Source organism: Baudoinia panamericana (genome assembly GCF_000338955.1).
Source record: "Baudoinia panamericana UAMH 10762 unplaced genomic scaffold BAUCOscaffold_1, whole genome shotgun sequence".
In the NCBI taxonomy this organism is placed as follows: Eukaryota; Fungi; Ascomycota; class Dothideomycetes; order Mycosphaerellales; family Teratosphaeriaceae; genus Baudoinia; species Baudoinia panamericana.
The window spans coordinates 1,445,503-1,458,432 of record NW_006911257.1 but is presented as its reverse complement, the minus strand read 5'-3'; the positions used below and the strand labels follow the sequence as shown (position 1 = coordinate 1,458,432).

At 54.7% G+C, this 12,930-nt stretch overlaps 8 protein-coding genes across 8 annotated transcripts; 4 read left to right on the top strand and 4 right to left on the bottom strand.

Annotated features, from left to right (window-relative positions):
* Positions 1 to 184: 184 nt before the first annotated feature.
* Positions 185 to 1,459, top strand: BAUCODRAFT_21009 (uncharacterized protein; the record flags this gene model as incomplete). Its single annotated transcript, XM_007674039.1, has 1 exon — positions 185 to 1,459. One exon carries the CDS (start codon positions 185 to 187, stop codon positions 1,457 to 1,459), a length of 1,275 nt encoding a protein of 424 aa, XP_007672229.1.
* Positions 1,460 to 1,641: 182 nt separating this feature from the next.
* Positions 1,642 to 2,451, bottom strand: BAUCODRAFT_128056 (uncharacterized protein). Its single transcript, XM_007674038.1, has 2 exons — positions 2,193 to 2,451; positions 1,642 to 2,137 (listed from the first exon to the last, which is right to left on the bottom strand). Exons 1-2 carry the CDS (start codon positions 2,257 to 2,259, stop codon positions 1,767 to 1,769), a joined length of 438 nt encoding a protein of 145 aa, XP_007672228.1. The 5' UTR covers positions 2,260 to 2,451; the 3' UTR covers positions 1,642 to 1,766.
* An 86-nt stretch (positions 2,452 to 2,537) lies between these two features.
* Positions 2,538 to 3,179, top strand: BAUCODRAFT_61487 (uncharacterized protein; the record flags this gene model as incomplete). The annotated part of the gene is made up of 1 exon (XM_007674037.1): positions 2,538 to 3,179. One exon carries the CDS (start codon positions 2,538 to 2,540, stop codon positions 3,177 to 3,179), a length of 642 nt encoding a protein of 213 aa, XP_007672227.1.
* Positions 3,180 to 3,316: 137 nt separating this feature from the next.
* On the bottom strand, positions 3,317 to 4,774 carry BAUCODRAFT_62198 (uncharacterized protein; the record flags this gene model as incomplete). Its single annotated transcript, XM_007674036.1, has 3 exons — positions 3,317 to 3,931; positions 3,983 to 4,621; positions 4,679 to 4,774. Coding segments are annotated over 3 exons (1,350 nt in total), but the record flags the coding sequence as incomplete, so codon positions are not given.
* A 933-nt stretch (positions 4,775 to 5,707) lies between these two features.
* Positions 5,708 to 7,039, top strand: BAUCODRAFT_144616 (uncharacterized protein; the record flags this gene model as incomplete). Its single annotated transcript, XM_007674035.1, has 3 exons — positions 5,708 to 6,429; positions 6,483 to 6,866; positions 6,916 to 7,039. 3 exons carry the CDS (start codon positions 5,708 to 5,710, stop codon positions 7,037 to 7,039), a joined length of 1,230 nt encoding a protein of 409 aa, XP_007672225.1.
* A 237-nt stretch (positions 7,040 to 7,276) lies between these two features.
* BAUCODRAFT_61485 (uncharacterized protein) lies at positions 7,277 to 8,235 on the bottom strand (the record flags this gene model as incomplete). Its single annotated transcript, XM_007674034.1, has 4 exons — positions 7,277 to 7,603; positions 7,656 to 7,704; positions 7,767 to 8,139; positions 8,187 to 8,235. 4 exons carry the CDS (start codon positions 8,233 to 8,235, stop codon positions 7,277 to 7,279), a joined length of 798 nt encoding a protein of 265 aa, XP_007672224.1.
* A 970-nt stretch (positions 8,236 to 9,205) lies between these two features.
* BAUCODRAFT_21004 (uncharacterized protein) lies at positions 9,206 to 11,863 on the bottom strand (the record flags this gene model as incomplete). Its single annotated transcript, XM_007674033.1, has 1 exon — positions 9,206 to 11,863. One exon carries the CDS (start codon positions 11,861 to 11,863, stop codon positions 9,206 to 9,208), a length of 2,658 nt encoding a protein of 885 aa, XP_007672223.1.
* A 277-nt stretch (positions 11,864 to 12,140) lies between these two features.
* Positions 12,141 to 12,921, top strand: BAUCODRAFT_193547 (uncharacterized protein). The gene has a single exon (XM_007674032.1). The coding sequence runs from the start codon at positions 12,418 to 12,420 to the stop codon at positions 12,901 to 12,903; it is 486 nt and encodes a 161-aa protein (XP_007672222.1). The 5' UTR covers positions 12,141 to 12,417; the 3' UTR covers positions 12,904 to 12,921.
* Positions 12,922 to 12,930: the final 9 nt, after the last annotated feature.

The following is a 12,930-nucleotide window of genomic DNA, read 5'->3' as shown; positions in this document are numbered from 1 at the left end:
TTTCCAGGCTTGCCTAATGGTCCTGACGTAGAGCTGTCGATAGCTCGGGAGCTCTATGCACGCCCAGGTCTGGCCACGGGGAGGCGTCCGGGGTATCTTGAACATCGAGAGAGCGCATGCTGAGTTCCTGAACCGCTCAGACACGTAGTCGCCGCTCTGAGGACACTGACCTTTATCGACCGATATGGACAACTCTCGCGGCGCCTGCGCTCTGTGTGCTAAGAATGTGACCTTCTCTGACGCTGTCATCGTCTGCGCAGAATGCGAAGAGTATGGCGTCTGCGCAGAATGTTATGTTCAAGGCTATGTGAGCAACGCCCACCCTCCAGACCACAAACTGCAGATAATGCGTGCCAATTCCTTCACCATCGATGCACCCGCGTTGCCGGGCATCCTTGCGATACCAGCAGAATTCCAGCTCGACAAAGCCAGCGGGGAAGAAGCGCGAAAGTACTGGGGTGATCTCCTTAAACCACCATACCGCAAAACAGCTTCTTCCATGGTCGTACGACTCGCAAATGCCTTATTCATTCACGCAGACTCGGAGATTGAACCGCGGAATAAAGGATCGCTCAATCCTGCAAAGTATTGGTACCTGCGACAGATTATGGGTGAAGCGCCGGTCAATCATTACAGCAAGCAATTCGGTCGTTTCGAAGCGAACGTTGTCGGCCGTATATGGGAGCTGTGGGACTGGGAATACACCCTTGATGAGACGACTTCGCCGCCAACGCCACTGATGACTCGCGCTGGATATGTCAGCAACCTGATGTGTAACCTGCTGCTCGATCCCGAGTATGCGCAGCTGCAACTTAACGCAGCCTTGACCTACTTGGCCAAATGTTACGAGGAGCCGCTTGTTGATCCAATCACAAGCCAGCCTTTCAAATATCACTTCATCCCACGTGAATGCTTTCCGGCCCATACCGACGAGAGTGTCCACAAGCAGTATCTGGAGTTTTCGAAGACTGTTGAGGCCGAGGTCGTAGCCAAGCAGCTCATTACCACTGAGGAAGACTGGCAACGATCGCATCCCACAGCCCCGATGGCGACTGACGTAAGAGCTTCACCGGTGACCGTTGCATTGCCTGAACGACCAGCCGCTACGGCGACCCCAAGAGATCCACCTCCCTTGTCCGTGATTCAAGCAAAAGCCCCTCACTCGCCTTCAAGCGGAGCATCACTGAAGCCAGCAAGCGCAACCAGCGCTGCGAACGATCGGACCAACTCGTTCTCCGCCCACGCAAAACCAGTGGCTCAGCCGACAACTCAGGCACAGTCTGCTCGGCAGCCCGGTCAATCGAAGTCCATTGCCGAACAACATGTAGATCAGATGGCTAGAATGCAGATGCTGCAGCTCGAGCATGAGCAAAGGATGCAGATGGCAAACATGTTTTACCAGACTGCCAGTAAGTCAATAGATTATATGCACGTACGACCGTACCGGTGGTATCAGTAGAGCCATGTCGATTTCTCGGAAGATGCTTCGCTTGTGAGCGTTCAAACTCATGGCGGACGAGCAATGGCGTTGCCGTGAGAGCTACTCTTATGTGCTCGGGTCACATAGCTTCGGTTAAATTGCGGTGCCGTTACCGGCACCTCACCAAGCGTTCGGCGAAGCCTAGATCGTCAGTCTACATTGCCAGAAATGATGTCTCGAGAAAGCAGTTGTATGAAACGCATGTTGCGAGGCTATCTTGCTCTACTAAGGCGTCCATATTCCGGTGCCGCAAGACTGCCCTTGAGTGGGCAATCTACTTTGAGTCTTACACCGCAGCATCCCTCTTCGCTTGCTGCCGTGCCAGCGCCTCAATACTGTCGGCCACCCGCTTGAAGTCGTCCTTCTGCTCGCCTGCGATTTCGCTCACGTCGCCGGCAGTCGGGTCATCGTCCTCATTACACCATTGAATCTCGAAGGTGCTGAACTCTAGCTTCACATCAAATCCGTACACATCCTTCGAAGGATGTGATGGGAAACCGCGAAGCGTGGTAATGAGTGACATGAGTTCCTCGACGTCTTCCTTGTCGGCGTCGCCGGTCTTCTCAGACGAGCTGTTGCTGCCGTCGTATTTCGTATCGCGGATGGTGGCCGAGCGATTTGGCTCGCCAATGATGTCGATCACGTGCGTTGGTTTACCTGGAAGAAGCATCAGCGAAGCGTTGTCCATCGGTTTGTTAGACTGAGAGCTCACCAGAGAAGGGCTTCGTCAAGCGGACGTTGAACTCCCCAGACGGACGCGGTGCCATTGAGCGAGGCATTTTGATTGTTGTGTGTATTGTTGGATTGATCTACTTTGGATGGGGTTCCTTGATCGCAATAGAAGCTTGGAATATGCTGAGAGTTGGTCGTGTGCTCAAGGGAAACGAGCTGCAGGCACAGCACCCAAATTTCGCACCATTGGTGATGTCACAGCGCCTGACTCGCGCCTCGGCTCTCAATGCTCGGTACACGCTGACCTTCGTCGAGCTGTACCTGCGCTTCGCGCAACGTTGACGGAGAAGACATTAATGGTTGCCCACACTCGCCGCTCGCCGTGATGTCTACTGTGGCCGAGCACTATCCAATAGATTGTCCATTCTGCAACATCGCGAATGCATACCTCCCTGATCCGGCATCACCAATTCCATCTTCGCCGGACCCAGCGAAGGTCGACCCGCAGTGTCATCTAATCTTGTCGACGCCATACGTGCTCGGGTTTCTTGACATCCTGCCAATAGCGCCCGGACACATTCTTCTTACGACCCGGCGCCACTACCGGACGTTGATTGACCTTCACAAAGCAACATCCACAACAGCGCAGGACTGGGCGTCACGTCGAGCTGCGGAGGAAAGCCTTGAGACGTCGCGCGCACTTGGGGAATGGCTGCCACGTGTCTCGCAAGCTCTGTGCAAGGTCACGGGCATTGAGGACTGGAACGTCGTACAGAATAACGGGGAACGAGCGGCTCAGGTTGTACCACACATCCACTTCCACCTAATCCCACGGTATCAGGAGGGAAGGCGGGAGAATGCTGGGAAAGGCAAGGTTGATGTGGGCATGCTCAAGAGCTGGAGGATGTTCGGCAGGGGTGCAAGAGAAGAGCTCGACGACGAGGAAGGTGCGGAGATAGCTGCAGAGCTGAGGGAGGCACTGCAGGAGGTTATTCAGGGCACAGAGAGTGTTGGGCCGAAGCTTTAGAAGACTGGGTGGTGCATGTGAATGTTGCCAAGTCGCTTATATTGGACTACTAAGAGCAACGAAAGCGCGACATCATTGCCGAGGCGTTGCCAGCAGGATGAAAGACAGCCGTCGGCGAGCCAAGCAAAGGAGATCTCTCAGTACGAGTAAATCCAAGTGTACCGCTGGTCTCCACGTCTCTCGGCGCTGGTCTCCTCCTCAGCGAACCGCTGCGCATCCCACGAGGCGATGATATTCCTGCGCTTCCGATTCTCCAGCATGTACAAGCCGCGTAAGGTCAAGAAGCCTAGCGCGCCGACTGCGATCAGAATCATCGTCACCATTAACGGGTAGTGGTAGCTAGGTGCATATTGCGCCTTGAAAAGCTGTCCGGCAATGACTCCGGCAAGGTTGGAGTATCCGTTGAGGCCCAAAATGAACGATCGGGAGCTCTTCCACGGCGTATTCCCTGCAAGCCAAACCGCTACAAGAGGGCCACTGGCGAAGATGCCGCTCATGCAGACGTGAGCAAACCCGTAACGGAGCTTTGGATCCTTGGAGACAGCCATGACGATGCATCCAATCATTCCGAGCAGCATTCCCACCACGGTATGAATGGAGCGCTCTTGGAAGTAGTCCGACGACGCGACGAAGATGACCAAACCAGTAGCTCCGACGACGAACGGCGGCACGGACATCAGGTTCGCTCGAATGCCTTTGTAACCCATGCCTTGAACGACAAGAGGCAAAAATGTCGTGAAGACGGTGACAGGCTACAACACGGTTAGCCACAATGCTGAGAGAATAGGATGTGACGAACTCACAAGCACTGCGAAGATGTTGCAAACGATGATGCACAACTTTTTCCAGTCCTTGAGCACATCAGTGACATCGCGAAGCGAGATGTTGTTGCGCTTAGGGCCCGTGATCGGATTGCCGTCTGCGTCGTATGTCTCCATTTCTTGGGCGTCTGCCAGATCCCGATCCATGCGGCGTTTGGCATGCGCTCTCTCTGCTGCGTTAAGGAACCATGCGCTTTCCACGTCACGTGGCAGGATAAGAAGAGCGGCAATGCCGACGAGGACGGTGAGGCCACCTTCAAAAAGGAACACCAGCTGCCACCCGTGGATATGCTTCGTCTGGATATGCAGCAGACCGTACGCCAACAGACCTGCGAAAGCTCCTGCGACCGAGTACATGCCGGAGAACAAGCCCATCCTTAGGCCGAGCGAGAACTTTGGATATAGCAATGACATGTAGTAGAATGCCGTCTGCGTGAACCCAGACTCTGCGGCACCTAGAAGCAGACGAAGCGCGATCAGGCTGCGAGTCGAATTGACCGCAGCATGCGCCATGCAAATGCCTCCCCAGGTCAACAGGATAATGGGAAGCCACCAGTGTGGCCCAATCTTACGACCGATGAGCACGGAGATAGGTTGCAGCGGGACATACGTGGCCGAAAACTGCGAAAGAGTCAGCCTGGCGAGTTGATGGAAATTCCATGAACGAGGCACACTCACAAGCGAGAGCGAGTTGGGAATGTCGTTGCGATGCAGGTGCGCATCCTTGACGAAGGTGCTTGTTGCGACGAATCCGATGTTGGTCTTGTCAATACCACAGAACTGGTCGGCTCATCAGCTGATACCCGTCGTTTGACAGCTCAAGAGCCTTACGATGAAACTGATAGCGAGCAGCAGCAGGACTATGAAGTCGAGCTTGAAATTCACCTTGCGGTCGAGCGCTTTCTCTTCATCTGAGATGGGCTTGTAGTGACGGACTTCGGTAACTTCGGTATGCTGCGCAAGCTTGATTTCTTCAATCTCATCGATCGCAGCCTTCTCGGTTGCCCTGATATCGACTTGAGCCATCTTGTGTGAGTACAAGCTGGCGGCTTCAGAAGGGATAGAAACAGCTACCGTGACTGGATTATCGAAACGATTTATATGGACGACTACCTATAGAGCGGAATAGGACTCATATGATCTGAGGATCCATATGATCTGCGAAGCTGCCCACACCATTTACCGCCTTCTGGGCTCTCGGTGCAAGCAGAACAGGCGCCCCAAGACGGTCTACGGCATGGCAACCGCTATCGAAGAGCACGGCACATGACCACGGCATCACTCTCGCGCAGTTTTGTCGAGCAAGCCGTGCGTATCTCGAATCAAGTCGCGCACGGGATAAGGTTGCATTGCATAGCGTTCCATCCATCTCCAGATCCGGACCCCAGGAATGGTATGCGGCGTAAAGGTTGGATGCGGGGTGGGCATGGTCACGAGTCATGAGCGACACGGTAGTTGATCGCACATAGCTTAGGGCTTCGGTGAGACCGGCTGGGCATATTTCTTACCTCGGTCAAGCTCACTAAGAGACACTCGGGAGATGGCAAGGCCAAGGTGCCGTACAAGGCGGCTTGGAGAAATAGCCAGGTGTTTAGGCTGAGTTCCCCCACGCCTGCTTAGGTACCAGCTCTTGCGCCAGCAGAGCGACGAACACAGCAGACGAAGTCGAGGTCAGGCTAGCACTCAATTGACAGGAGGTAGATTACAATGGCTGCTGTCGCTTGTCCGTTTACTTCGCATCAAGCACTTCCACAAGAATGGATCGATGCGTCCCCAGCGGTCTCGAGCAACGAAGTTGGTGCAGTATTAGCGGACTACGATATCTTCCGGCAACAATGCCCTCTTGCGTACACAAAGCAGTACGATGGCTACTGGCTTATGACTCGGTATGAAGATGTCAAAGCCGCCGCTCTTGACTCCGAGACCTTTATCTCTTCGGTCAAGGCTGTCATTCCATCTGATCCTCGAGGGCTACGACGGCCACCGTTGAATTTTGACGCCCCTCGACATACACCATACCGGACGGCACTGGACCGGACGCTGAAGCCAGCCAGAATCCGGAAGTTGGCTCAGAGGCTGGAGAAGCATGCTGATGAACTGCTTGCAATCATCTTGGAAAGGGACGATCGTACCGGTGACATCTGCTCAGACTTTGCAGGTCCCTTTGCTGCTTGGGTCGAGGCAGAATGGTTGAACCTGACGCCAGACAAAGCTCCACTGCTCGCAAAGACAGCTGCTTCCTGGATAGACGCATGGCGCCGAATGGACCGGGACGCCACCACGTTGCACAGCACCACGTTGTACGGCATGGCGGAAGAGCTCCTCGAAGATCGCAGGCAGAATCCACGAGACCCAGAAGAAGATCCCGCTAGTAGCTTGCTCCTGGAAAAGGACAGCGAGGGGAAGCCGCTGGATAATGTCCACCTGATGTACGTCCCATTCCTTTCCAATGGCTTTGCTCTCAAGCTAACAGTGATAACAGAGGCTGCCTACGACAAAGCTTGGTTGTAGGGATGGTAGCACCCCCACTACTGATTGGAGGCATTGTCCACCATCTTACAAAAGATCCAGAGCTTCAGAAACAACTCAGAGACAACCCTGACCTGGTACCTGCCGCAGTGGAAGAGTTCGTTCGTCTTTACAGCCCTTATCGCGGCTTCGCACGAACGGTTTCCAAGGACGTGCACATGCACGGCCAAACAATCAAGCCTGGTCAACCACTGTCATTGACCTACGTTGCTGCGAATAGGGACCCCGCCATCTTCGAGCAGCCTCATAAGTTCATCATGAACCGTCCGAATATTGCCATGCATCTTGGCTTTGGTAGGGGTCGGCATCGGTGTGCTGGCCAGCCGCTAGCAAGGCTGTAAGTATGGTGGTCGGATGCATCGATGCGTATGCTGACTAGGCGCCAGTGCCATCCAGGTTGCGCTCAAGGCCTTCCTGAAGACGAAGCGATTTGAAACATTTGGGTGCATGCAGTATGCTCGCATGCCAGAGTGGGGGATCATCAGCTGTCCGATTAGATTCGAGGTTTGACGAGGTCCACCCAACTAGCATGGCAAGGCTCTTCGATGCAGCATACAACTACATGTCACTCTAGCGCAAGACTTAACTCCGGCTTGGTCACCATTTCACCGTATCGGGACGAGTTGATGCAGGTAAATGCTACTGGTATTTTGAACTTGGGGAGTTCTCTTTCTTCACTGTATCTACCCGCAGCTAAGTCATTCTACGACGGACACACTACGTCTTTTGCCGCTTCTTCTACCTCGCTTAGGCCATGAACGCACCGCCACCAGCGTGAAGGGTCTGGCCAGTCAGCCACTGCGCTTCCGGTGAAGCAAGCAGTGCCACCACCCCTGCAATATCCTCTGGATATCCCGGACGATTAAAGGGGCTCATCTTGCTGATGCGCTCATCAATATCCTTGTCACTCATAAGCTCGCCGCCTGGGACGTAGTCTTTAGCAGTCTCGATCCACATGTCGGACTTGATGCCACCCGGAGCGACAGCGTTTACCGTGATGCCCTTGGGACCAAAGTCCTGAGCGAGACACTTGACCATGCCCTGGATGGCCGCCTTCGACGCGGAGTATACGGCCTGATAAACTCGTCAGTACTGTCGCCTGGGTCCAGAGGTCTGTGGTACCTACATGACGCGTTATACCCCACTGAGCACTGATCGACGAGATCAAGATCAGACTAGGGTAATCGTCAGCGAGACCTTAGACAGCAGGAACGGCTTCCACCATATGGTCACGCACCGTCCGTTTTTGTTCATATGCTTGTGCGCAGCTTGCGCGACATAGTACTGGCCGAAGACGTTCGTCCTGAAGACCTTCTCAATCTCCACCGGCTTGGTCTGCTCGAGATCGTTGAAGTGCTCGATACCGCTGTTCGACATCACAATGTCAATGCCGCCAAGCTCCTTGGCGGCCGTCTCGAACAGACGCTCAATGTCTGCAGGACTGGAGACATCGCCCTTGACGGTGACGGCTTTGACACCAAGGGAGCGGCAATGCTCCGCAACCTTCTCAGCCTTGTCGGCGGAGGAGTGGTAGTTGACCACTACGTTCGCACCATGCTCGGCGAAGCGTGTCACAATAGCAGCACCAATGCCACGACCGGAGCCGGTGACTGCACCAGTTAGCGCTGAGTATGAGAGAAGAGCAAGCCCAACACACCTAGTGCGACCTTGCCTTCAAGACTCTTCGATCTCGGTTGGGAGCTCATCGTGCTGATTATGGCAGAAAAGCGGCTTTTGTGTCTGAAGTGATGGGGTGTGTGAGAATTGAGAATTTGCTGGTAGATATGCAACCAATATATACGCTACGCGGTCGTTCCTGGGTAACAGCGCAAGCTTCCGTCACCGTACATTCCTACAGTAGCCGGCTGTTCTCGCGCGCTTCAAACGACCCATGCCATCTTGGTGCCCAATATCTCAGCAACAGCGCTGTTCCGCGAGGTCTGGATTATCCTCGAAGCAGGTTCGGCACAGTAACTGGCGCGTGCAGCCATTCGATGTTGATGTGACTAAGCCATCAATCCGCTTAGATGGCGCGAGAGACCGTACGTGTCATAGAACTGGTTATTGATGTTGGATTACCCGCTCGGTAGACCCGAACGCCCGATACCAATCGTTTGCCAGAGGTGTGCATCTATTCAATTGAAGCGAGGAATGTATTGAGGTGTTGTTAGTTCTCGGACGAAGTTGCTATGCTTGGCGAGCGGCTCAATCGCGGCCTCGCGTCTTCACCAGCCCGAGCGATCTGCAACTGCTTCCAGAACTTTTGAGGAGCTCGCTGTGAACTCCATGCCGCAGCGCATCCCAGGGCTCAAAGATATTGCCGAGCAGGCGCGAATCAATGCTCGCTGTCGCCCTCGGGCTATCGCCCAGCGCGACGTGATCTTCGTTTGGAGCCTAAGCACAACTGAGACACTCGGACCATGAACGCATACTTGCAAGCATGTCCTGTAGAAGACATTAACTAATCCCTATGTACAAATGAGGATATTCAACGTACGAAGGCAGCGAATCTAGGATCTTGAACCTGGCCTCCGTATCTTCAATTGAATGAACGGGGACACAAAAAAGTGCAAGTCCAGATCAGATGAACGCAAGGAAAAAAAGGGTATCGACCTGATCAGTGCACACAACTCCCTGAGCACCAAACTCCGCGCTTCTGAACATGGCCACATCTCATCAAATCTTATTGGCGCCGCCGAGACCGAGGTTCAGCCAACTCATATCGCTGCCCGCAGCCTTCTGCTCGCCCCGAGCGCGAGCCGCACCGAACTTCGCCTGCCCCGCATCCGTATACTGCCCACTCGGTACACCGCGCGGGAAGACAGTAACGGTGCTATCTCGGTCCTCAGTTGGTGTGCTGATCGAGATGGTGGGTGTCGAAGGGGCTGCCCATTCTGCTGTGGGTGCAGCAGCGGCGCCCAGTTTAAGTGCTTTCGGCGGTGGTCTGTATGTCGTACCAGAGCCTGGGAAGAAGCCGCCGCCGTTCTTGCCCCGGGATGGAATTTTCGGCTCGTAGACACTGTCGGTGTAATTGCTACTCGGCGGCCGGTTAGGTAACCTGTTCTCGGACGTGAGACGACCGGCAGATGCAGGTCGTCCTGCAGAAGTTGGTCGACCTGCGGATGTTGGGCGGCTTGCTGATGTACGTCCAGCAGAAGCAGGTCGCGAGTTGAGATGATCCTTGAAGTTGAAGCTAGTTGGTGTCCATGGCGGGTCGCCGGATTGGTTCAAGTAGTCGCTTTCGAAAGCGCTGCTAAGCGTTGAACCCATCGTTGTGCGGTTGTTGGATGTCAACGAGTATCCCGAAATTTGTGACCTTCGGTCATCCAGCAACCGCGCGTCGACAATGAGGCCTGACTGGCCGTCAGCAACGCCAGGCATACTTCCGCGCTTCCTCAAATCTTCTCGCGAGTCCGAGAATGAGGGTGAGCCACTGGTAACATGTGACAACCGCTGCCCGTTGATACTCCTAGTAAAGTCCATATCGAGCGGTGGTATGAGTGCTGAGCTTGGTAACCGCGACGGTTGTGAAGTGGCTTTCATAGAGTACTCCGACGGCGCGTCGCTGATCGCTGAGCCGTCTGACTTCATCTGCGGCTTGATGTAGGCAGCTGGTAGGTGAGAGATGCCATTTGGTCCCGTCGGTCCGCTGGTAGCGAAGTACTTGGACCACCCAGAACTTCGCTTCCGACTACGGTCAACTTCCTCGATCATCACCTCCTTCTCGGTATCGTAGCTGACCGTCGGTGAAGGCGGAGGCGGTAGCTGTTCAGTCCGCGCCACCGGTTTCCTGCTCGGCACGGTGAGCTTATCACCGTAATCCACCATCTCCATCGGCTCGCTGATAGGGACACCATTCTTAAGCTTGACCAGCCGTGCGGTGCTGTCATAGCTACTGGTTGGCTGATGGTTAGAAGTGCGCTTGTTGCCGAACTTGCCGGTCATAATGGCAAGCGAGCTGCGGGAGCCGTTGGTGTTTGATTGCCGCTTGGTGGGTGGTACTAAGCTGGTGGCTGAGCCGCCAGCCTCCTTCATGAATGACGCTCCGCGATCAGCGAAGCTCATGCGATTGCCAGTTTTTTCGTCAATGTAGCCTTCTTTGCTCCTTTTACGCGCCTTTCGCCACCTCAAGAATAGCAGTAGCAGGATGAACACTGCTGCAATGCCGCAAAGTACACCGAGTGTTATGCCTAGCGTTCGTAGCATGCGGTCATGTGGTGAGAGGTGACTTCCGGTCCCTCCAGCTGCTGCTGTCGAGGAGCTTGAAGCTTTCGACGAACTTGTCGCAGTCTTCGACGCAGAAGTCGACGACGTAGCTGATGGCTTCAGAGGTTGTTGGTTCTTGGAGTTGAAAAACTTGTTGACGTCCACCCAGCTGTTCTGGGTCTGGTCGAACATGATGACAGGCGAATTGGCGTTGCCGCCAGACATCACTGATAGACCGCTGGGTCCTTGTGCCAACGCACAGTCTGTCCGGGTTGCCGTCGGTGCATTAGAGCTGTTATACGACGGCCACTCGCCAAGCGAAAGGTTCCGTTTCCGTTTCCGCGACGATGAGCTTCCGCCTATGGTCTGGCCGGTTGTCGCAGCAGCCCCGTCCGCGCCCAGAAGCACGATCTGTGAGACAGTGTTTGGAGATTGATCTACGTTGTAAACCTGTAATACCTTACTGCCGTCGCTGCCCTCGATTATTGTGCCTCTTGAGGCAGCGTTGATTGGCTGGGTCAGGTTGGTATCTAGCCGCTGCCAGCCATCTGCCTCAGAGAATAAGAAGACTTCTGTGTTGTCTAACGCACCGCCAACCATCACTGCATGACTGCTGTTCCATGGCTCCAGTATCGGCAAATTCACAGGTGGCGCTTGCGATGTGAACGCTTCGATGTTGAAGGGTGGTACCACTGAGATCACAAAAGTTTGTGACGACAAGTGGGACGGAGCGACCGGCTGTGAGCCTGCGTAAACCAGTATGCTTTGCGAGTCACTGAGGTACGCAGCGCTGTGGTCCGTTCGATTCTGGAAGTTGTCCGTCGCTAAGGACACCGTCTCCCATGTCTTGCTACCAAAGAAGTATCGCTGCAGGCCACCGTAGCTGCTGTCATCGGAAGAGCCTCCAATGATATAGAGTGCTGCTTGCGATTCGTCGCCATTCGGTATCACAGTGACGCAGGCTGGGCCGGTCACGTTCGCGTACTTCTGGGTCGTTTCCGTGGTCCAGGTAGCATTCTCCTTCAACGGCAGAGATTGAAAGCCAGAGGGCGAGAGCACATACAGAACATTGTTGTTGACGGCAGAGCAGTGTCCCTCAAGCGCGTCTGACGGTTGCGGGACGGACATGGATAGCTACCCCAGTCTGCCGTTCCACGGCGTCCTATGTAAAATCTAGGTGCGTATTGCGATATGGTGCCGCATGCACTTTCGGCCGCAGCCCGGTGCGTCCAGGTCTCTGCAGCAAGATCGTGATGCCTCCGGCGGTGATCCGGCTCAACAGTTTGTTGTGAAGACAATGTTCCTGTGTCCTTTCCCTATTCGTCCTGCAGCCACGTCGAGTCTGCGGGCTGCCTCTTGGAGCTTTCCTGCCTCTCCAAACAACACTTCGTACACTCGCTCAACTGGGGTCGTGTTGCAGCACCTCTACACTGCGCATACAGTTTGCATTGGTCAGGACGCGAAACAAGTGAGAACGAAAGGTCTGCAGAAAGGCCCCTGCCAGGCAATTGTCTCGCTATTGCACCGGTGTGTCGAAGAAGGTCGCAAGGAGACTCAATATGAAACGCGAATGGTTGGGTAGCTCCAGACAGGCGAGGTATGTCTCAAATCCCCAGAGCGCCACCGGTGTGAAAGAGTGACTGGATTTTTCTAGCGAATGTGGGCAGCGCGCAAGGCGGCGGATGTTCAATTGTACGGTGTGTTCAGAAGCACTCGGAGGAGGCAATGGAAGCGCGAAAGGAGCGCAAGGTAGAGCAGCGTGTGCACCACGGTGGACAAGGGGGTCCACGCGCGGCGCCCCCTCGGCCGTTGGCAAGGAGTACCTAGCTGAGACGCTACGAACGGAATTGGAACAGCATGGCGCGTTCGAATTGCCCGTTATCAATCCTTCCAAACTCTGGAACAACATCATGGCTATCACGTACGTTACAGGCCGCCGAAGCCTTCGAGAGCAAAGTCGCAGACACGACGTAGATGGTGCCTATTGCCGCAATCAAATTCTCGCTCACGCCCCCTGTCGAGTCGCGGAACAGAGCTCCGAGGCTTCGGTACCCATCACGCAACGAACTACATCGGCGCAGGTTGCGTTGTCAGCTCAAGCACTTGTCAGAGTGGAAGAGTCCCGGCAACAGCGTCTTAGACGAATGCTCTTGTCAAGTACTTTGTAAACCAAGATCATTGAAGGTGTTGTCGGC

Coding starts and splice junctions, on each gene's coding strand:
- BAUCODRAFT_193547 (XM_007674032.1), top strand. CDS start 12,418: ATGTTCAATTGTACGGTGTGTTCAGAAGCACTCGGAGGAGGCAATGGA.
- BAUCODRAFT_128056 (XM_007674038.1), bottom strand. CDS start 2,259: ATGCCTCGCTCAATGGCACCGCGTCCGTCTGGGGAGTTCAACGTCCGC. Junction 2,138..2,192: donor CTTGACGAAGCCCTTCTCTG/GTGAGCTCTCAG, acceptor TGCTTCTTCCAG/GTAAACCAACGCACGTGATC.